Source organism: Podarcis vaucheri, assembly GCF_965113315.1.
Source record: "Podarcis vaucheri genome assembly, chromosome: 10".
NCBI lineage: Eukaryota > Metazoa > Chordata > Lepidosauria > Squamata > Lacertidae > Podarcis > Podarcis vaucheri.
In genome coordinates this window covers 38933175-38948494 of record NC_138748.1, presented here as the reverse complement: position 1 = coordinate 38948494, position 15320 = coordinate 38933175, and the positions used below count along the sequence as shown (strand labels likewise).

General features: G+C 40.8%; 1 protein-coding gene across 2 annotated transcripts; it reads left to right on the top strand.

The window, feature by feature from the left end:
• Positions 1–257: 257 nt before the first annotated feature.
• On the top strand, positions 258–15134 carry LOC309542177 (uncharacterized protein). 2 transcript variants are annotated; one of them, XM_082240805.1, is made up of 8 exons: positions 258–415; positions 5547–5613; positions 5699–5799; positions 6288–6853; positions 8173–8253; positions 8918–9017; positions 11311–11541; positions 14289–15134. In XM_082240805.1, the coding sequence occupies exons 2-8, from the start codon at positions 5569–5571 to the stop codon at positions 14440–14442; spliced, it is 1278 nt and encodes a 425-aa protein (XP_082096931.1). In that variant the 5' UTR covers positions 258–415; positions 5547–5568; the 3' UTR covers positions 14443–15134. The 2 variants fall into 2 exon arrangements, with proteins under 2 accessions (XP_082096931.1, XP_082096930.1); XM_082240804.1 differs by lacking the exon at positions 258–415 and adding an exon at positions 1775–2568.
• Positions 15135–15320: the final 186 nt, after the last annotated feature.

Below are 15320 nucleotides of genomic sequence, written 5' to 3'. Positions count from 1 at the left end.
GCCAGAGACCGAGGGTGAAGGGGAGGCCGCTCCAGCCCCAGCTACTCTATGGCTCAGCCCTGGGGCACGTCGGGAAAAATGGAGGGCTAAGAATCCCGTCGGGTAGCGGGGGGGGGGGGAGGACGAGCAGCGAGCACGTGCGCTGTGGAAGCGCGAGAGAGTTGTTGTCTGTGAGGCTGTCCGTGGGAGGTGCAGTTTAGGGCCGGGCTCCTAGCTCATGCCGTCGCCTGGGCCTCCTCTCTTCACACCACGTGGTTGTTGGGTCCCCCCCCCGCCCCTCCTCGCAACCAGTTTCCCTGAGTGGGTTGCAGCAAAACTTAACGTAGAGAGGCTTCATGGCACCTTAAAAGACTAACCGTGCAAACCTATGCTGCTTGTCTGTCCGTTCAAAAGGAAGCCCCGTTGAGTTCAGCGAGTGAGTCTTCCTTTTATCTAAAACTGGCGGGATTGCACAGCACATTTTATTCTGGCATAAATTGTCCCTGGACCCCATTTCATCAGATGTGTACATGGCCCCGTAAATTCGACAAGACTGGATTTGTCTGCTTCTATCACTAATCTAAAACGCTGATTTTGGAAAAAGTTGCTTCAGATACTTAACTCCTGTTCTATTTCGATATAGGATGGATCGTAGGCCCAACATGCGCCTGAAAAACAACACTGAAAAGTACTATAAGGTACACTCAACTAAATAGACTAGGAGCATACCTACCTGACAAGATGTTCACCATAGATTGTTTTTGTTTTTCATTTTAGTATGTTGTCAATTCTTTATTGTTTTTAATTGTAATTACCTCATTCAGCAAGGGATACCCACAGATGCACACCTGGACCCGTCAGTGCTCATTCTGAGAGTATTGTCATTTAATGAATGATAACTAACATCTGTTGGATGTGAATGGGGATGTGTGTGCTATTAGAGCAGGATCAGGGGAGCTACTTAAGTTATGAAATAACTTAATTTTAATAAAATCAAAACATCGCAGCCAAATGCCTATCAAGCTGTTCTCAAGCCAAACAAATACTATATGCCCACCAATGTGTTTTCATGCCAGAAAAAAATTAATGCCCATAGTTACCAGCCAGAAAAATAATTGTATGAGATGGAGGTAGGTGCAGAATGCATCCATGGCCAACTGGAGCAAAACAACTGCTGTGGTTGATGAGGGAGAGACAGATCTGGACCCTTTCATTGATCAATACTGTATATAACAATGCAGGGAAAGTAACCAGGGCTTTCCTTTATTGTAAATCTTCCCAGTTAATTTAAATGTATTGGCCCCAAAACTGGAAGAAAGGAAAAGAGAATTTACTAAGGACAGTTATAGCAGCTTATGTTTATTACTGAGGGGGCAGAATAAAAAGCCTTTCCCTGTATGGTACTATATGGAAGTGCTGCCTCCCCCTTACCCCACTTAATTGCCTGATTCAGAGTTTCAATTGAATATTGCAGTTTTGGGGCAATGTGTTTTTCTTTAAAGAGCAGTATTGAACAAGGGTACTAGTCTGTCCTAGAGCTGACTGCCACTTCAGCCCTTAATACATTCACTTAATTTGAGATGGAAGGTTTCCCAGTGTTTCCATTTTATTAAAATTACTTAATAAACTTGTTACAGATAGGTAGCCGTGTTGGTCTGCCATAGTCAAAATAAAAAAATTCCTTCCAGTAGCACCTTAAAGACCAACTAAGTTAGTTCTTGGTATGAGCTTTCGTGTGCATGCACACTTCTTCAGATACACTGAAACAGAAGTTGCCAGATCCTTATTTTAATAAACTTGGTTGACTTTAAAAGATTATTAGACAAATTTATGGAGGATAACACTATTAATATCTATATGATGGCTCTATTCTCTCTCCACTGTTAGTGGCAGTATTCCTCTGAATACACTCAAAGGTGCACTCCTCCTTTGTCTCCCAAGACAGATGGATGCCAACAACCAGTTGCTGGGAATCACAAGTGGCAATGCTTGTGGACTTCTCATAGGCATCTGGTTGGTCGTGGAGGGAACAGTATGCTGGACTAGATGGGCCTTTGGCCTGATGTAGCAGGATCTTAATAAGTTCTTACTCTATGGCTTGTTAAAAGTGAGACATTTAAAACAGCCCCAAGGAATCCTGGGAATGTTAGCTTACCCTCACAGAGTTACGTTACCCAGCACTGTTAACAAACGAGCTTCCATGGTTCTTTTTTAGGGTAGGGCACTTAATGATGGTGACAAAGCACTGAAGCTAAGCAAAAGCTTTGTTTTCATTGAAATAATATCAGCCACCATTGGAGCAGTTAAGCATCCTAATAACCATTTACTTATGCTGGTGTGCATATGAGTACCTTTAATAGTGGCTAGCTTGCTGCTTGAAGCTTAGAAGTGGCTGCAGAAAGGAAGTATGGTTCGGTATAATCCACACCATGTGGTAACTAAGCAACAGGGCTTTTCAACAGTGTGTTGACTGACTGCGACCACAGAGAGGCAACTTTTATTCTGTTCACTTTGAAAGAGACAGCTTTTAACTGTTACATTTTACATTACTGACAAGCAAGATCTGCTCTCTGTGGGAAGACTTCTAAGGTACGTTATAACATTTATTGACAAACAGAATCATAAAAGGGAGGTTTGAAAAGAGAGAGTACAACAGAGACAGATAACAAGGGATTATCTAAACCTGTATTAAGGAGGAGTTTTAACAGGGAATTATTTTGTTTGTTCAGTTTATCAGAACAGTCCATAAATACCTGTAAATCTATGGCATTAATGATAACCTTCTAAATACTGGTGGAAGACTGCTGGAGATCTGAAAAAAGGGAGTAAGCCGTATTAAACACATTTGATAAATATAACCAACATGATCGCATAAAATGTCCTGTAAAGGTATTTTTTGAATTTAACGAAACTCTCTTTACATTGTGTCTGAATATGAAAGTTTAAGTCTGGCTTTATTGCTAGCTTTTGTAAACTAGAGCAATCAATAAATTATTGCTGATATTATTATTTGTTAAAATTTGATCCTGACATTTTCTTCTAAAAGAGTCCGGAGCAGCAAACACCAAAGTGGTAAAACAATACAATTAAAAATAAACATTCAAAAACATCTAAAAGCATTAAAACATATAAAATGTTTATTTTATTTAAAAAAATCCAAAATCTGCAGAAGGGCAGTACCTCCAATTGCATCAGCCAAAATGTCATGAAATACCTTTGCTTCCTTGTCCCACGGTGCAAAGCCCTAGGTGCAACCTGAAACCTGCATAGCACATAGTATGGCTTAGTTCAGTTAAGGCTGCAATCTTATACATCAGGAATGGAGAAGCTTTTTTCAGCCTATGGGCTGTATTCACTCATGGACAGTGCTGGATTTACATATAAGCTAAACAAGCTATAGCTTAGGGCCCCACTCTTTTGGGGGCCCCAAAAAAATTTAAAGGAAAAAAACCTGTATGTACATTTCCAAAATATAAGTTCAACAATTACTTTGATAAAATACATATTTTGTTATGTGCAAATGGCTTTAGATATCTATTAGGTCCATAAATTATCATATAGCATATATTCAACACAAAAAACAGCTACAATTTGTTGTTGAGAAAGGACAGTTGGACATATAAAGGGCCCCATTACCTTCAGTAGCTGAGGGCCTCATCAAACCTAAGTTTGGCCCTGCTCATGGACAACATCTTGAACAAACTGAAGTTCCCAGGATTCTTCGGGGGAAGTCATGTGCTTTATATGTGCCTTGGATGTGCTTTAAATGTATGGCATGGACCTGCCATCTACAGTATTCTCTTACATCCCAACTTAAAGACTGTGACTAAATGCAGACTTTGTGGCTTCAGCATCAAGCTACCTTTCTGTTCCTGCCCCCCCCCCCTTAACTTAATATCCAGCCTGGAAAATTCAATAACGTAATATCCAGCATGTTCACTACTACAAAATGTCACAAAGGAGTTGCATAACTATGGAGTTTACATTGTTTTTAATGCAGCAAAATGTCTTTATATACTTTTTGTTTTATTTTTGAAGACTTGTTTGTCAATGAAAGAAGTTGAGTTTGTAACCATTGCAATCCATTTGCATTGCCAAACGATTGGCTAATTATTTAAAGTCGAAAAAATATTTCAACTTTATTGAAATGGCAATATACAGTAATTTTAGTCTCATTCTTAAAACCATTGGCTTGGCTCCAGAACAGTCACATTTAAAGCAAATGATCTGTTCAGTATTAGGTATAATAAAGATTATGGCTTTAAAGCAATGATACAGCTGTAAAAGGTGAACATATAATCCTGACCTACTATGAGATAGATGGCTTGTCAGCCTTAATTCAGAAGTGTATGTATTATAAGCTTATATCAGTCTGTATAATAATATGCCCTTAATATTATTTTGATGTTATAGAATCAAAGTCAAAATTACCGGTAATTGTGAAAATATGAATTAACTATTCAAGCTGCAAATAAATGCAGTGGATACATAAACAAATTTTATTCACAGAAGTTAGGAAACAATTTAATGTTTATTTTGGTTTCAAATGCAGGCAATCCTTGGCATAACACTAGAAATGGCAGTTGTGTCAATTGGATCCTTGGATCAGTTTGTATTTCATTTAAAGCAATAGATTTGCAATATTTGTTTCGTCTTAATGTCCATATTTGAAAGCTAGTTGTTCTACCACAACTGTTCCTTTCTTCACCTGGTTCAAATATGTTTTAGATCTCACTTCTGCAAGGAGTTGCATAAAATTAGTACCCAATTGCAAAGAAGTCAAACTATTTCCAAACTCTCTCTCTCTCTCTCTGTGTGTGTGTGTGTGTATGTATACACACACAAACACACTATACCATATTACACCAATTAAATGGCTACAGGTGTCATTCATTAGCTACAAGTCTCACTCCACTGATAAGTATGCAGAATGCAAAATACTTCTCCCATGAGAGCTCTATGTGCACAGTTGTACACTTGAGAAGGCCTGCTGCGTTTTCAATTTCTGTTAGATACTACTTTAGGAACACCAAATCTGTCTTGGTTATAGATTCAGGCAGGTAGCAGTGTTGGTCTGACGCAGTCGAAAGAAATAAAAAAATTACAAAATTGTCCGGTAGTACCTTAGAGACCAACTAAGAGAGACAGTGTGGTGTAGTGGTTAAGAGTGGTGGACTCGTAATCTGGGGAACTGCGTTCGAATACCTGCTCCTCCACATGCAGCTGCTGGGTGACCTTGGGCCAGTCACACTTCTCTGAAGTCTCTTAGCCTCACTCACCTCACAGAGTGTTTGTTGTGGGGGAGGAAGGGAAAGGAGAATGTTAGCCGCTTTGAGACTCCTGAAGGGGAGTGAAAGGCGGGATATCAAATCCAAACTCTTCTTCTTCTAAGTTTGTTCTGGATATAAGCTTTTGTGTGCTTATACCCAGAACAAACTTAGTTGGTCTCTAAGGTGCTACTGGACATTTATTTATTTATTTGTCTTGGTTATATTTCATTAAAAAACGCAACCATTTGTATTCTTGTGTCCCATTTTTCTTGGCATATTCATATTTTATCTCTGTAGGCACAAAATCCTACTGAGAGAAATGGCTGAAACCCTGGAACAAGAACCCATATATTTCTTTGACCAGGTATTTCCCATATTTGATATGTTATTACTGTATTGCTCTCTCCAAATCTATTAAGGGTTTAATAAAATCCTATATTTTATTTTAGCTCAAAACCAAACAAAAGCGAAATATGAAAATAGAACCAGGAGAACACTTTGTTGATATAAATTTAGTCAGCACAGATCCAGATCCTCATGAAATTCACAGGTAATAGTGGTGACGTACTTAAATTGCAATAACTAATTGAATGCATTAATGCATTGATATATTGTATTAAAATGTAGTCTTTTCCCCGTTTTTGTTGGTTGGAAAGTTCAAATGGGAAAACTGTTAAGGGCATATTGCAACTTGAAAATTGTTCGGATTTTGTTTTTTTAAAGGATGAATAGGATGTAAAAGGGCACTATTCCAGCAGGAAGCAAGTATGTATTCTGTACTTCCTACTTACCTAAGTCCTGCTGTTCTCATAAGAATTTAAGCCTGAATACATATATAGCTGTGTCTGAAGATTTCTGTACATATTTATGTCTTCTTCACACCTATAGTATTTGGTCTATATCAGGGTAGTCCAACATGCAACATTTGACACCCCTCCCCCGGCCCAGTGGCAGACCTACATTTTTGAGTCCCGCTTAGTATGAAAAGTCTGTATTCTGGAATTAAAGGCATAACATACATTTACTGTCCACATGCAGGAACTCTGGATGCATGGATGAACACAGGGAAATAAATGATGCTTTTGTGAAAGACAGTAAAGCAAAGAGAGAACCAGTTTCTACTAAAACAGATGATCCTTCTATATCCATAAACATTTGTGAGAATCCTCTGGCTCGCCTCTCCCAAATACCTTCATTTCCACCTGCAGAAGAAGACCTACGGTCAACTTCACTGGAAGAACATAAATGCATGGCTGCTACCATATTATGTGAGCTGGAAGAAATGTTGACGCATTTTACCATGTTTAAGTTTATTTTACCACAAGGGATTTTAAATATATTGAGCTCCAGTTGGAAAGATCTCATTGAAGGTGTCTGGCAAAATAAAAAATATTTGCAGGAATTAGCATACAAAAACTTTAAATCAAGGAGAAGGCAAGCATCACAGGAGTCCAACAGATTGCCACCTACATTTGAATATACTGACTATGAGACGGCTAAAAATGTGAAAAGGAAAAGCAGGAAAAGTGTTGATTTTCCCATGGGTGCGACAAAAGGAATGGACAATCCTGGAACTCTGTCAAACAGACTCAATGGAAGCAAGAGTAAGGAATTTTACTGGTTTTCTCTTAATACTTAATATTCCAGCATCATATCGCAGGAGGGTGGTTCAGCTTGGCCAATATACTACAGGGGGCGACAATATTGCAAGTGCTTGTTTGGTGCGCAACTGCCGACATGTGTTTTCAGCTCTGGAAGGAGGTGGGGAGGGCTTAACATGCACTCCACCAACATGTGGGATGGCCTGGGGCAACTTTTACGTATAAGAATAGGAGCAAACTGATTGGTTTTTATGCTAATACCAAAATTCAGGGTTTACTTTGACTACTTTACTATACATTTAGCTCCCAGCAGATAAAGGTCCCTGATTAGCATAAACAGAAGTAGCTCTCATTGGGACTAATTTCAAAGTAAACCTGCAGGCTGCAAGTCTCTAACCTAATAGCAAGAATAGGCAACATGGAGAATATTAAATTCCAAGATATAGTTTGTCTTAATACATGTTTCTATACAGTGCTTTTGGCGGGGTTAAAAATTAGGGACCGGTGCACATAAATAAAAGTATTGTGAGTGCCAGTGCACACTGGCTGCTATGGGCAGCAAAAAGAATGGTACAGTGGTACCTCAGATTAAGAACTTAATTTGTTCTGGAGGTCCGTTCTTAACTTGAAACTGTTCTTAACCTGAAGCACCACTTTAGTTAATGGGGCCTCCTGCTGCTGCCGCGCCGCCAGAGCACAATTTTTGTTCTCATCCTGAAGCAAAGTTCTTAACCCGAGGCACTATTTCTGGGTTACTAGAGTCTGTAACCACTGTACTCTATACCAATGAGTATGACCACACAAAAAAACAATTGTCTATCACTCGTTTAGAATCATATTTATTCTTGACACATCTAGGCTAGAGAGAAAATGCCAGCTCTGAAATTTGCTATCTTCGTCCCAGACCACAATCACAAGTGGAAGTAAGAGATCTCTTGTGATTAATTGAGGAAAGTTGCTGAAGAATACCAGCAAATGGCCTTTGCAGCTGAAGTTAGAGAGGTACAAGCACTTGGGGGGGGAACTGAAAATAAACTAGGCAATTTTTCAAACCATTTATTACAGAAGCTTCTCTTTCCCATTTCAAGGTGAGTGAAAAAGTAATCATAGTATTCAGCCAGGAGAGGCAATCTGTACCCAGAGCACTTCATTCAATAATGAAAAAAGTTAACAGCACATAAGCACTTACTCTGGCCATTACCTAGCTCTTTGCAAGTTTGTAATTATAAAACAGCAAACAGTTTTTAATAAAGAACTGTGATTATGTGTGCTCATGCTGCTGAGGACTCATGATCAATACATTTCTTTTCTCTCCTATTTAGCTGCAGTCCCTCAGCAATATAGCAATGATTCACCTTTTGCAATCAGTTTCTCACTGTCATCAAAACTATGCAAGGAAAGAGGTATTATGTGTGCACTCTCTCTTTCTTCATTCAGGTTAATGTTTAGATTAATGAGCTTCAGTTGGAGGGGAGCAAGCTTATTCATTTACTGTATAAGATATCTTACCTGCCCTTCAACATAGGGCCCCAGGGTGGGTTACAACATTATAATGATACAGTTATGAGGGTGGGATGGGGATGACAAAAGTAAAACAGCTTTAAAAAGAGGGAAAACAATATAGATTAAACAAAAGAGGTGGGTCTCACAACACAAAATATCTTAACTGTCAAAGGGCAGGGGAAAGAGGTCCATCTTTAGTGTACAACAAAGATTATGCTAGATGCCCTCACCCTCTCCTAGGCTGCCATTCCCCTTTCTTCTAGTAGGACTACCAAGAGATGATACTTGAGGAAACTATTTTTATTTTATTTTTAGGTTAATTGGTTCTGGTGGATGACTGTAATAGGGAATGAAAAAGAAAATATTAAAGATGGCCTTTACTTCTAACAATAACTGATACTTGTGTTTGTGTTAACAAATCAGCTTTCTTAACTTTTAAATGTATTTTTTTGATTAATCAAAAAATGTCCCGATGTCTTAGAATTCAACAGGCACTTAAAATTTATTTATTTATTTGCAGCATTTCAGTTAACTAATTATGAGTTTTTTCATTTCTTCATAAAGGTTGGGTTTTTCAACATTCTGACTGTGACTCTAAAGACCTAGAATGGAAAGCACCGTATGTCTGGGCAGTGGAAAGATTACGAATGGCGAAGATTGAAATGTAATATTAAAATGGGATTTTCTATTATGGCTTTTAAAATCTATTCTTGTTAAACTGAAATTTTTTCTATTTTATTACAGGTTAAAATAACCAGAGATAGTTTAAGATGTGTTAAATTGCTAACACAGATGCTCAGAGAGGTCCATGGGAGAGTATGCAGGGCCTCTGGTGTTTTCTAACTGGAAAGGGGTAGCATGGAGGCACTGGCTGTATGAGCCAATGGCCTGAATTGGTGCTTCCAATTGGGACCCATATATGACAGCTGTTGCAGTTTTTCATAATCAAAGCATCTTCTTTTTTAGCCACTGTGGCTGCACAAATCACACAGTGTGAAAGGTCCTCATGTGAAAGTGTTGCTTCATGCAGTTGGTGCCTTCATGCAATCACTGTTGGGCCCAAGAGCAATCCTGTATGACCATGTGGAGCAGGGCTGGCCATACCATTAGGCAGAGTAGGGCTTTTGCCTCAGGCAGGAGGTGTTGGGAATTTGTGTGCCAAGTGGTCTTCCCTGTGTTTCCTGCTTCCCTCAGGTGCAGCACAGTTTTGACGTAAGAATCTACTAACAGTCCAGGCAGGTTTTGGACGTAGACTAGGGGGGGCAGCATCCCCTGGTCTTTTCCCTCAGAAAGTAAAATGTCTTGGGCTAGCCTTGATGTGGAACATAAAAAAAACCATGTTGCAAAACCACATTACAGAAACTCATTTCCTTTGGGGGGGGGAATTAAATAATTGAACATTGAACATTTGGTATTTGACAGGAGTGGGAAATAAATATACTTTTTTCTTAGGGATAACAACCTCAGAATCATGATGTCTGGTAATTTTTAAAAACGTCCCCAATGTAGTGCAGACTGAATTAATCCTAGCTAGTATTTTTGAAAAACAATAACTATATCATTTTCAGAAGTCTTTTACTTTTTTGTGCCCTGTGTTTCCCTGTACAGTTCTAAGTGAATAACTCGATTAATCTTGATGAACTGAGATCTTCTGTTAGCTATTACTGTTTTTACACTTGTATGTTTTATATTATTATTGGAAGATTTATTTTCATCTGAGATATAATTATATAGACAAAATCTCTGCAAACCAATCCATCCCAGAGGAGGAGAGTATGTTTTCTTTTTCAGTGTTTATCACCCCTATTGGCACATAGACCTGGCGCTGAAATCCTGATCCTCATTTTGGAAGGTACAGCGCTGACAGCTGCCAGGTTTCTGTGCCAACGCTATTGCACTTGACTTAGTGTTATTGAATGCTTATTCCTAGCCTGGTCAGCAAAAAGGTGTCCTGAGTGCTATCTTGTTGCAGAGTTTAAGGTGTAAGGAATGTTGGCTTCCAGTGAAGGGTTCTCCTTAGATTTCCTCTAATTAATATTTAGAATTACAAGCTTCTGGAATGCTTTCCTGCTTAATTCCCGCCTTCAGTTAAAGGTTTGGATATCTTACTCTCAAAGTCAGCAATGTGTAATACATAGACTATGAGAAAATTCATAGTGACATTGAAATAAAGCTGCTTGAAGGCTCGTAGAGTAAATATGTTGCCTACCAATGGAAAGGACAGTCCAGTCCAGTAGCTCTTCTTTGAATGAAGTAGCTTATGCAAGTACATAGTAGCTTATGCAAGTCCAAGCCAAAACAATATAACCCTCACTCTCCTTCAGCACCTACAGTGAAGAAAGCTAGCTACTCTGTTGCATTTTCCCTGTTTTGTTGGTACTGTAGCTCAGTATCTGCTAGGATACTTAAGAGCTGCAGGTGACGTGCAAGTTTCTGTGTAAAAGGGACATGGGACAACTATTGACTCAGAAGTACTTACCACTAAGTCTGGACTGGGGTTGAGCCTTGGCACTGGTTGGTGTTCCTTTATTAATGTGCTTATTCAGAATAACAGGCAAATAATTGGTAAAGATCTTTTGAAAATAAAACCAAAAATGTAAAATGGGGATCAAACGTAGTATAGATTAGGATGTCTGTGTTTGGAATCAGTATTAGGACTCTACCAAGTTGCCTGAGCAGAAGGCAAGTGAGTTTAGACTTGTAACTTACATTTTATATTTAGAAAGAAAAACAGTTTAGAATGTATTTTCAAAGCTCTTACAGGGTTTGGAGTGAATTGAACTGCTTTTTACTCAGATGAATAGAAGACTGGTACCTGGAATATGCTATACTACATTGCTTATTCAGATCATATAGAAAGCTGAACTTTTTCAGCCTAAATGCTAGCTATGTTGAAGACCTTATTTTAGAGAATTTCTTAGTAAATAATTGATTTAAAAAAAAAATCTTCCAAACAGAACTGAGCAGCTGTCTAAGCTGAAAGAATCAGGATTTGACAAGCCTATTATTCTTCGTCATTATGGTGATATCAAGAAGGAAACCTTTCCCCAAAACATCAAAGGGCAGCCCAGTAAGAAAGTCTCGTCTGAGAGCCTGTATGAAAAGCCACAGTTGCCAGTGATCAAACAAGCTGATCCAGCCTTAAAAAAACTGCACTATGGATTGGTTGATGGATCATCCTTCATTTAATATCCTTTGAAAGTGTAACATAAAAGAGAATTCCATCTAGCAGGAATGGGAGGAAACATTCCTACAACAAAGAAAAAGCATGGGTTTAAAATTACGTAATTCACTTGGCAGGTAGGAAGCAAATTTATTTAGGATTTCTGAGTAAACGTCTTTAAGGATTGAACTGTAAAAGGTTCTAGATCACTTTACAGGAGCAAGACGTTTGGAAAAATCTGTTTCCAAATAATGGTGTGCGATTTTATGCAGGTTAAGTCTGGAATCAAAAACGTGGGGGGGTTGGGGGGGGGGACTTGCTTTAGAACCTTTTATCCAAACTGAAAAGAAGGAAAGTCGTGAGTCATGACCCAAGCATTTTTGTTCCTTCACACTTGAATGTCAAATTTTTAGATTATTACCTGCTGCTGATTTGAGAAAACTCAGAAAGGACCCCTTAGCACTTGAACTTACTAAACCTCAAACTGTCTAAAGTTTTATATAGAAATAGGTCTTTGCATGTCTATATCTATCTAGCTTATCTATCCATACATCTATCTCAGTGTTTCCCAACCTTTTTTGGGCAAAGGCACACTTGTTTCATGAAAAAAATCTCGAGGCACACCACCATTACAGCCCCGTGACGTCAGCGCGCAGCGTCACGCCGGGAGGGACGCACGAAAGTGTAAGTTTCAATTTTTTTCCCTCCCCCTTGCCTTCCTTCTGTGCCAACCGCCAAAAAGCCAAGAATCGCGGGACCGCCGGCGGAGGGGGGGAGGGCGAGCGGAGGCAGCGGCGAGCCCCGTTCCTCCCCATTCGCCCCATTTCGTGCAAGGCGCGTGAACAGGTGTGAGAAGGGGGTCAAACCTGCGGGTCGGCGCCGGGGAACCTCCAAGCTTTGGGGGTGGGGGGGAGGAGGCAGCAAAGCGAGGCAGGAAGGAGAGCGCGGCTTGGCGAAGTACTCGGCGGCGAAGGCCAGCAGGTCCAGCGGCCGGTGCCGCAGCACCTCCACCGTGTAGCCCTGCAGCAGCTCAGTCAGACCCGGCGGGATCTCGATGCTCATCTTGTAGCCGAGGCGCGCGGGAGACTCAACGGACGGGCCCGGGAGAGAGAGAGAGAGAGACACGACGGAGAGAGAGCGGGAGTCCCTGCTCGCCGCCGCCGCCGCTACAACTACTGTGGCGGTTGGTCGTGGTCGTCGCCGCCACCGCCGCCGCCCACCTCTATCTATCTCTCCCCCTCAGCTTTCTACACGGGCCTGGAGCCGGAGGTGGGGGGTGGCCGCCGCCGCTTTCTCCGCCTCCACGTCCTGCCTCCTCCTCCTCGAGCCCTCCGTCAGCCCTGAGGGAACCGCCGCGCTCGCGCCGCCGCTCTCTGACACGCGAGAAAGAGAAAGGAACAGAGCGGCGGGGTAGTCGGGGGAAGGAGGGGCCGGAACGGAAGCGCGAGGCGAGCTGCGCATGCCCAGCAGGAAGCGGCGGAGAGCGCCACAGAGAGAGAGAGAGAAGCAAGGGAGGGCGGGGAGTGGGCGGGAACACGCTTCATGCGTCACAATAACGGACAAGGGGCGCTCGAGGGATAGATTAGGACCTAATTTGACTTTTACAAAAAAAAAAATCTTTTTAATTTTTCCCATGGCACACCAGGCAACATCTCGCGGCACACTAGTGTGCCGCGGAACAGTGGTTGGGAAACACTGATCTATCTGAGCAGACAAACACCTGCCAACAGTGGTGATGTGGAAAGTCATTTATGATAGCATCCACTTTAGCACAGATAGGTCACTGCTGCTTACCACAGTGGCTGCTTATAGTTTCGAAGTTTTGAGATGGATACTTGGTAAATCCTCTGAATACGCATTGAGCAAGTTTGAGCTGCAGTCAAATGTACAGTAGACAAGAAATAGAATGAGTAATTGACAGTTGCATCACACAAGCCATTCACGCTTGTACATCCCAATACTGACTCCTCGGTGCAATTTTTAGTTCAGCTCTACATGTATTATGAGTGAGAGAAAGCAGGCACTAATATTAGAGTTGTTTCAGTCATGGCTGCATGTCGTTATTGCAGGCACCTTTTTAGTAGTTCACTGGGTGTATCTGGTGCTATGCATCATACATACCCATCTCCCCATAGCTGTTTGGCAAGCTTTATTTTAAAATTATTTTTATAGTATTTTAAAGATTCTTCATTATACCATAAATAGTAATGGCTTGAATGAGGACAATAAACTGAAGCTGAGTCCTGGCAAGGGAGAGGTGCTTGTGGTTTGGTAGATTCCAGATCTGGGAAACAGAAAGATGGTCTGTTCTGACTGTGGTTGGACTTCCCTAAAAGATCACCCGGTACATTTCTGAGCACAATTCAAAGTGTTGGTGCTGACTTTTAGAGCCCTAAACAGCCTCGGCCCAGTATACCTGAAGGAGCATCTCCTCCCTCCAGGTTCAGCTGGACACAGAGATCTTGCTCTGAGCCTCTTCTGGTGGTTCTTTCACTGTGAAAAGTGAAGCTACAGGGAACCCAGTAGAGGACCTTCTCCCATCAGATGTCAAGAAGATATATAACTATACAACTTTTAGAAGACACCTGAAAGCAGCCTGTATAGGGAAGCTTTTTAATGTGTAGTGTTTTATTATGTTTTTATATATATTGGAAGTCAGCCAGATAGACGGGGTATAAATTATTATTATTATTATTATTTTAAAGTGCCTTATAATTAGACACCTGGAAATGCCATATCCATCTCAGACAAACTCCTTGACTCTTTATTTACCTACCCCTCTGGACATGTTGCAGTCTGTCAGAGTTACTCTGATCTTCCTTGTGGTGGCTTGTACACCAATATATTTAATGACTGTCCCGATCGTGCGTTAGTTGGAACATTTACTCCTTCTGGACATGGCAGCGTTTGCTTCTCTAACAGGTAAGAAGAGATGTTCCAGAGGGCTTCCTAACTAACATCAAATGTTAACCGCAGCAGGCACTGAGAGACAGTCCTTTGGCGGTACCTGCTATACTGGATGTAGGACATAATTAAAAGGCTCCCACATTGTTTCAAGCATGACTCACTCCCTCTAAAAACTAAAAGTATGCTTCAAAAGCTTCCATTCACCCCACCCAGAACAGCACAGACATCTTAAGGTAGCAGCCAGCGCTGCTGTATCGTATATGGTGCAGTGACAGCCACTGACCCATCAAGTTGGGCCTGGTGACCTGCACTGGTTAGCTCAAAACACTCGACACAACAAGTGAAGGTGCTGTGCTGGTGCAGCACTTCTTATATCCTTTCTTAAGAATCTTGTTTAATTTACACGGTAGTTTAGAGCTCAAGGTAGGCCATGTACCAACTTGCTGTGTGGAATCAGAGCCTTGTAGAGTTCAGGTATCCTTCTCTCAACTTATGGTGAGTTACAAGCATTCTATACACACAATTTTTTTATATCAAATAGAATGGGAAGGGAGAGCAAAGTCTTTCACACCTAGTTTAACACTATCAGCCTAGACTGTGCTGCGTGCCTCTGCTGATTTGTGGATCATAGCCTTAGCAGATGAAAGTGTGGGTTTTTTGCCTTGGATAAAACCACAATGGGATATAATATATATGATATATGTCATTGATTACTGTAAAGTATGCCTAGAATAAGAGCCAGTGTTAACATGGGGTTATCCAGGTACCTTCATGTTTTGCAGTTAAAAAGTAAGGGCTACGTTACAAAATAATTTTGTGACTCTCTTAAGGCTGGATTGTTCATTCACAGCCACTGTGCACACCTGTGTTGAATGCTATATGAAAATATAGATGAAG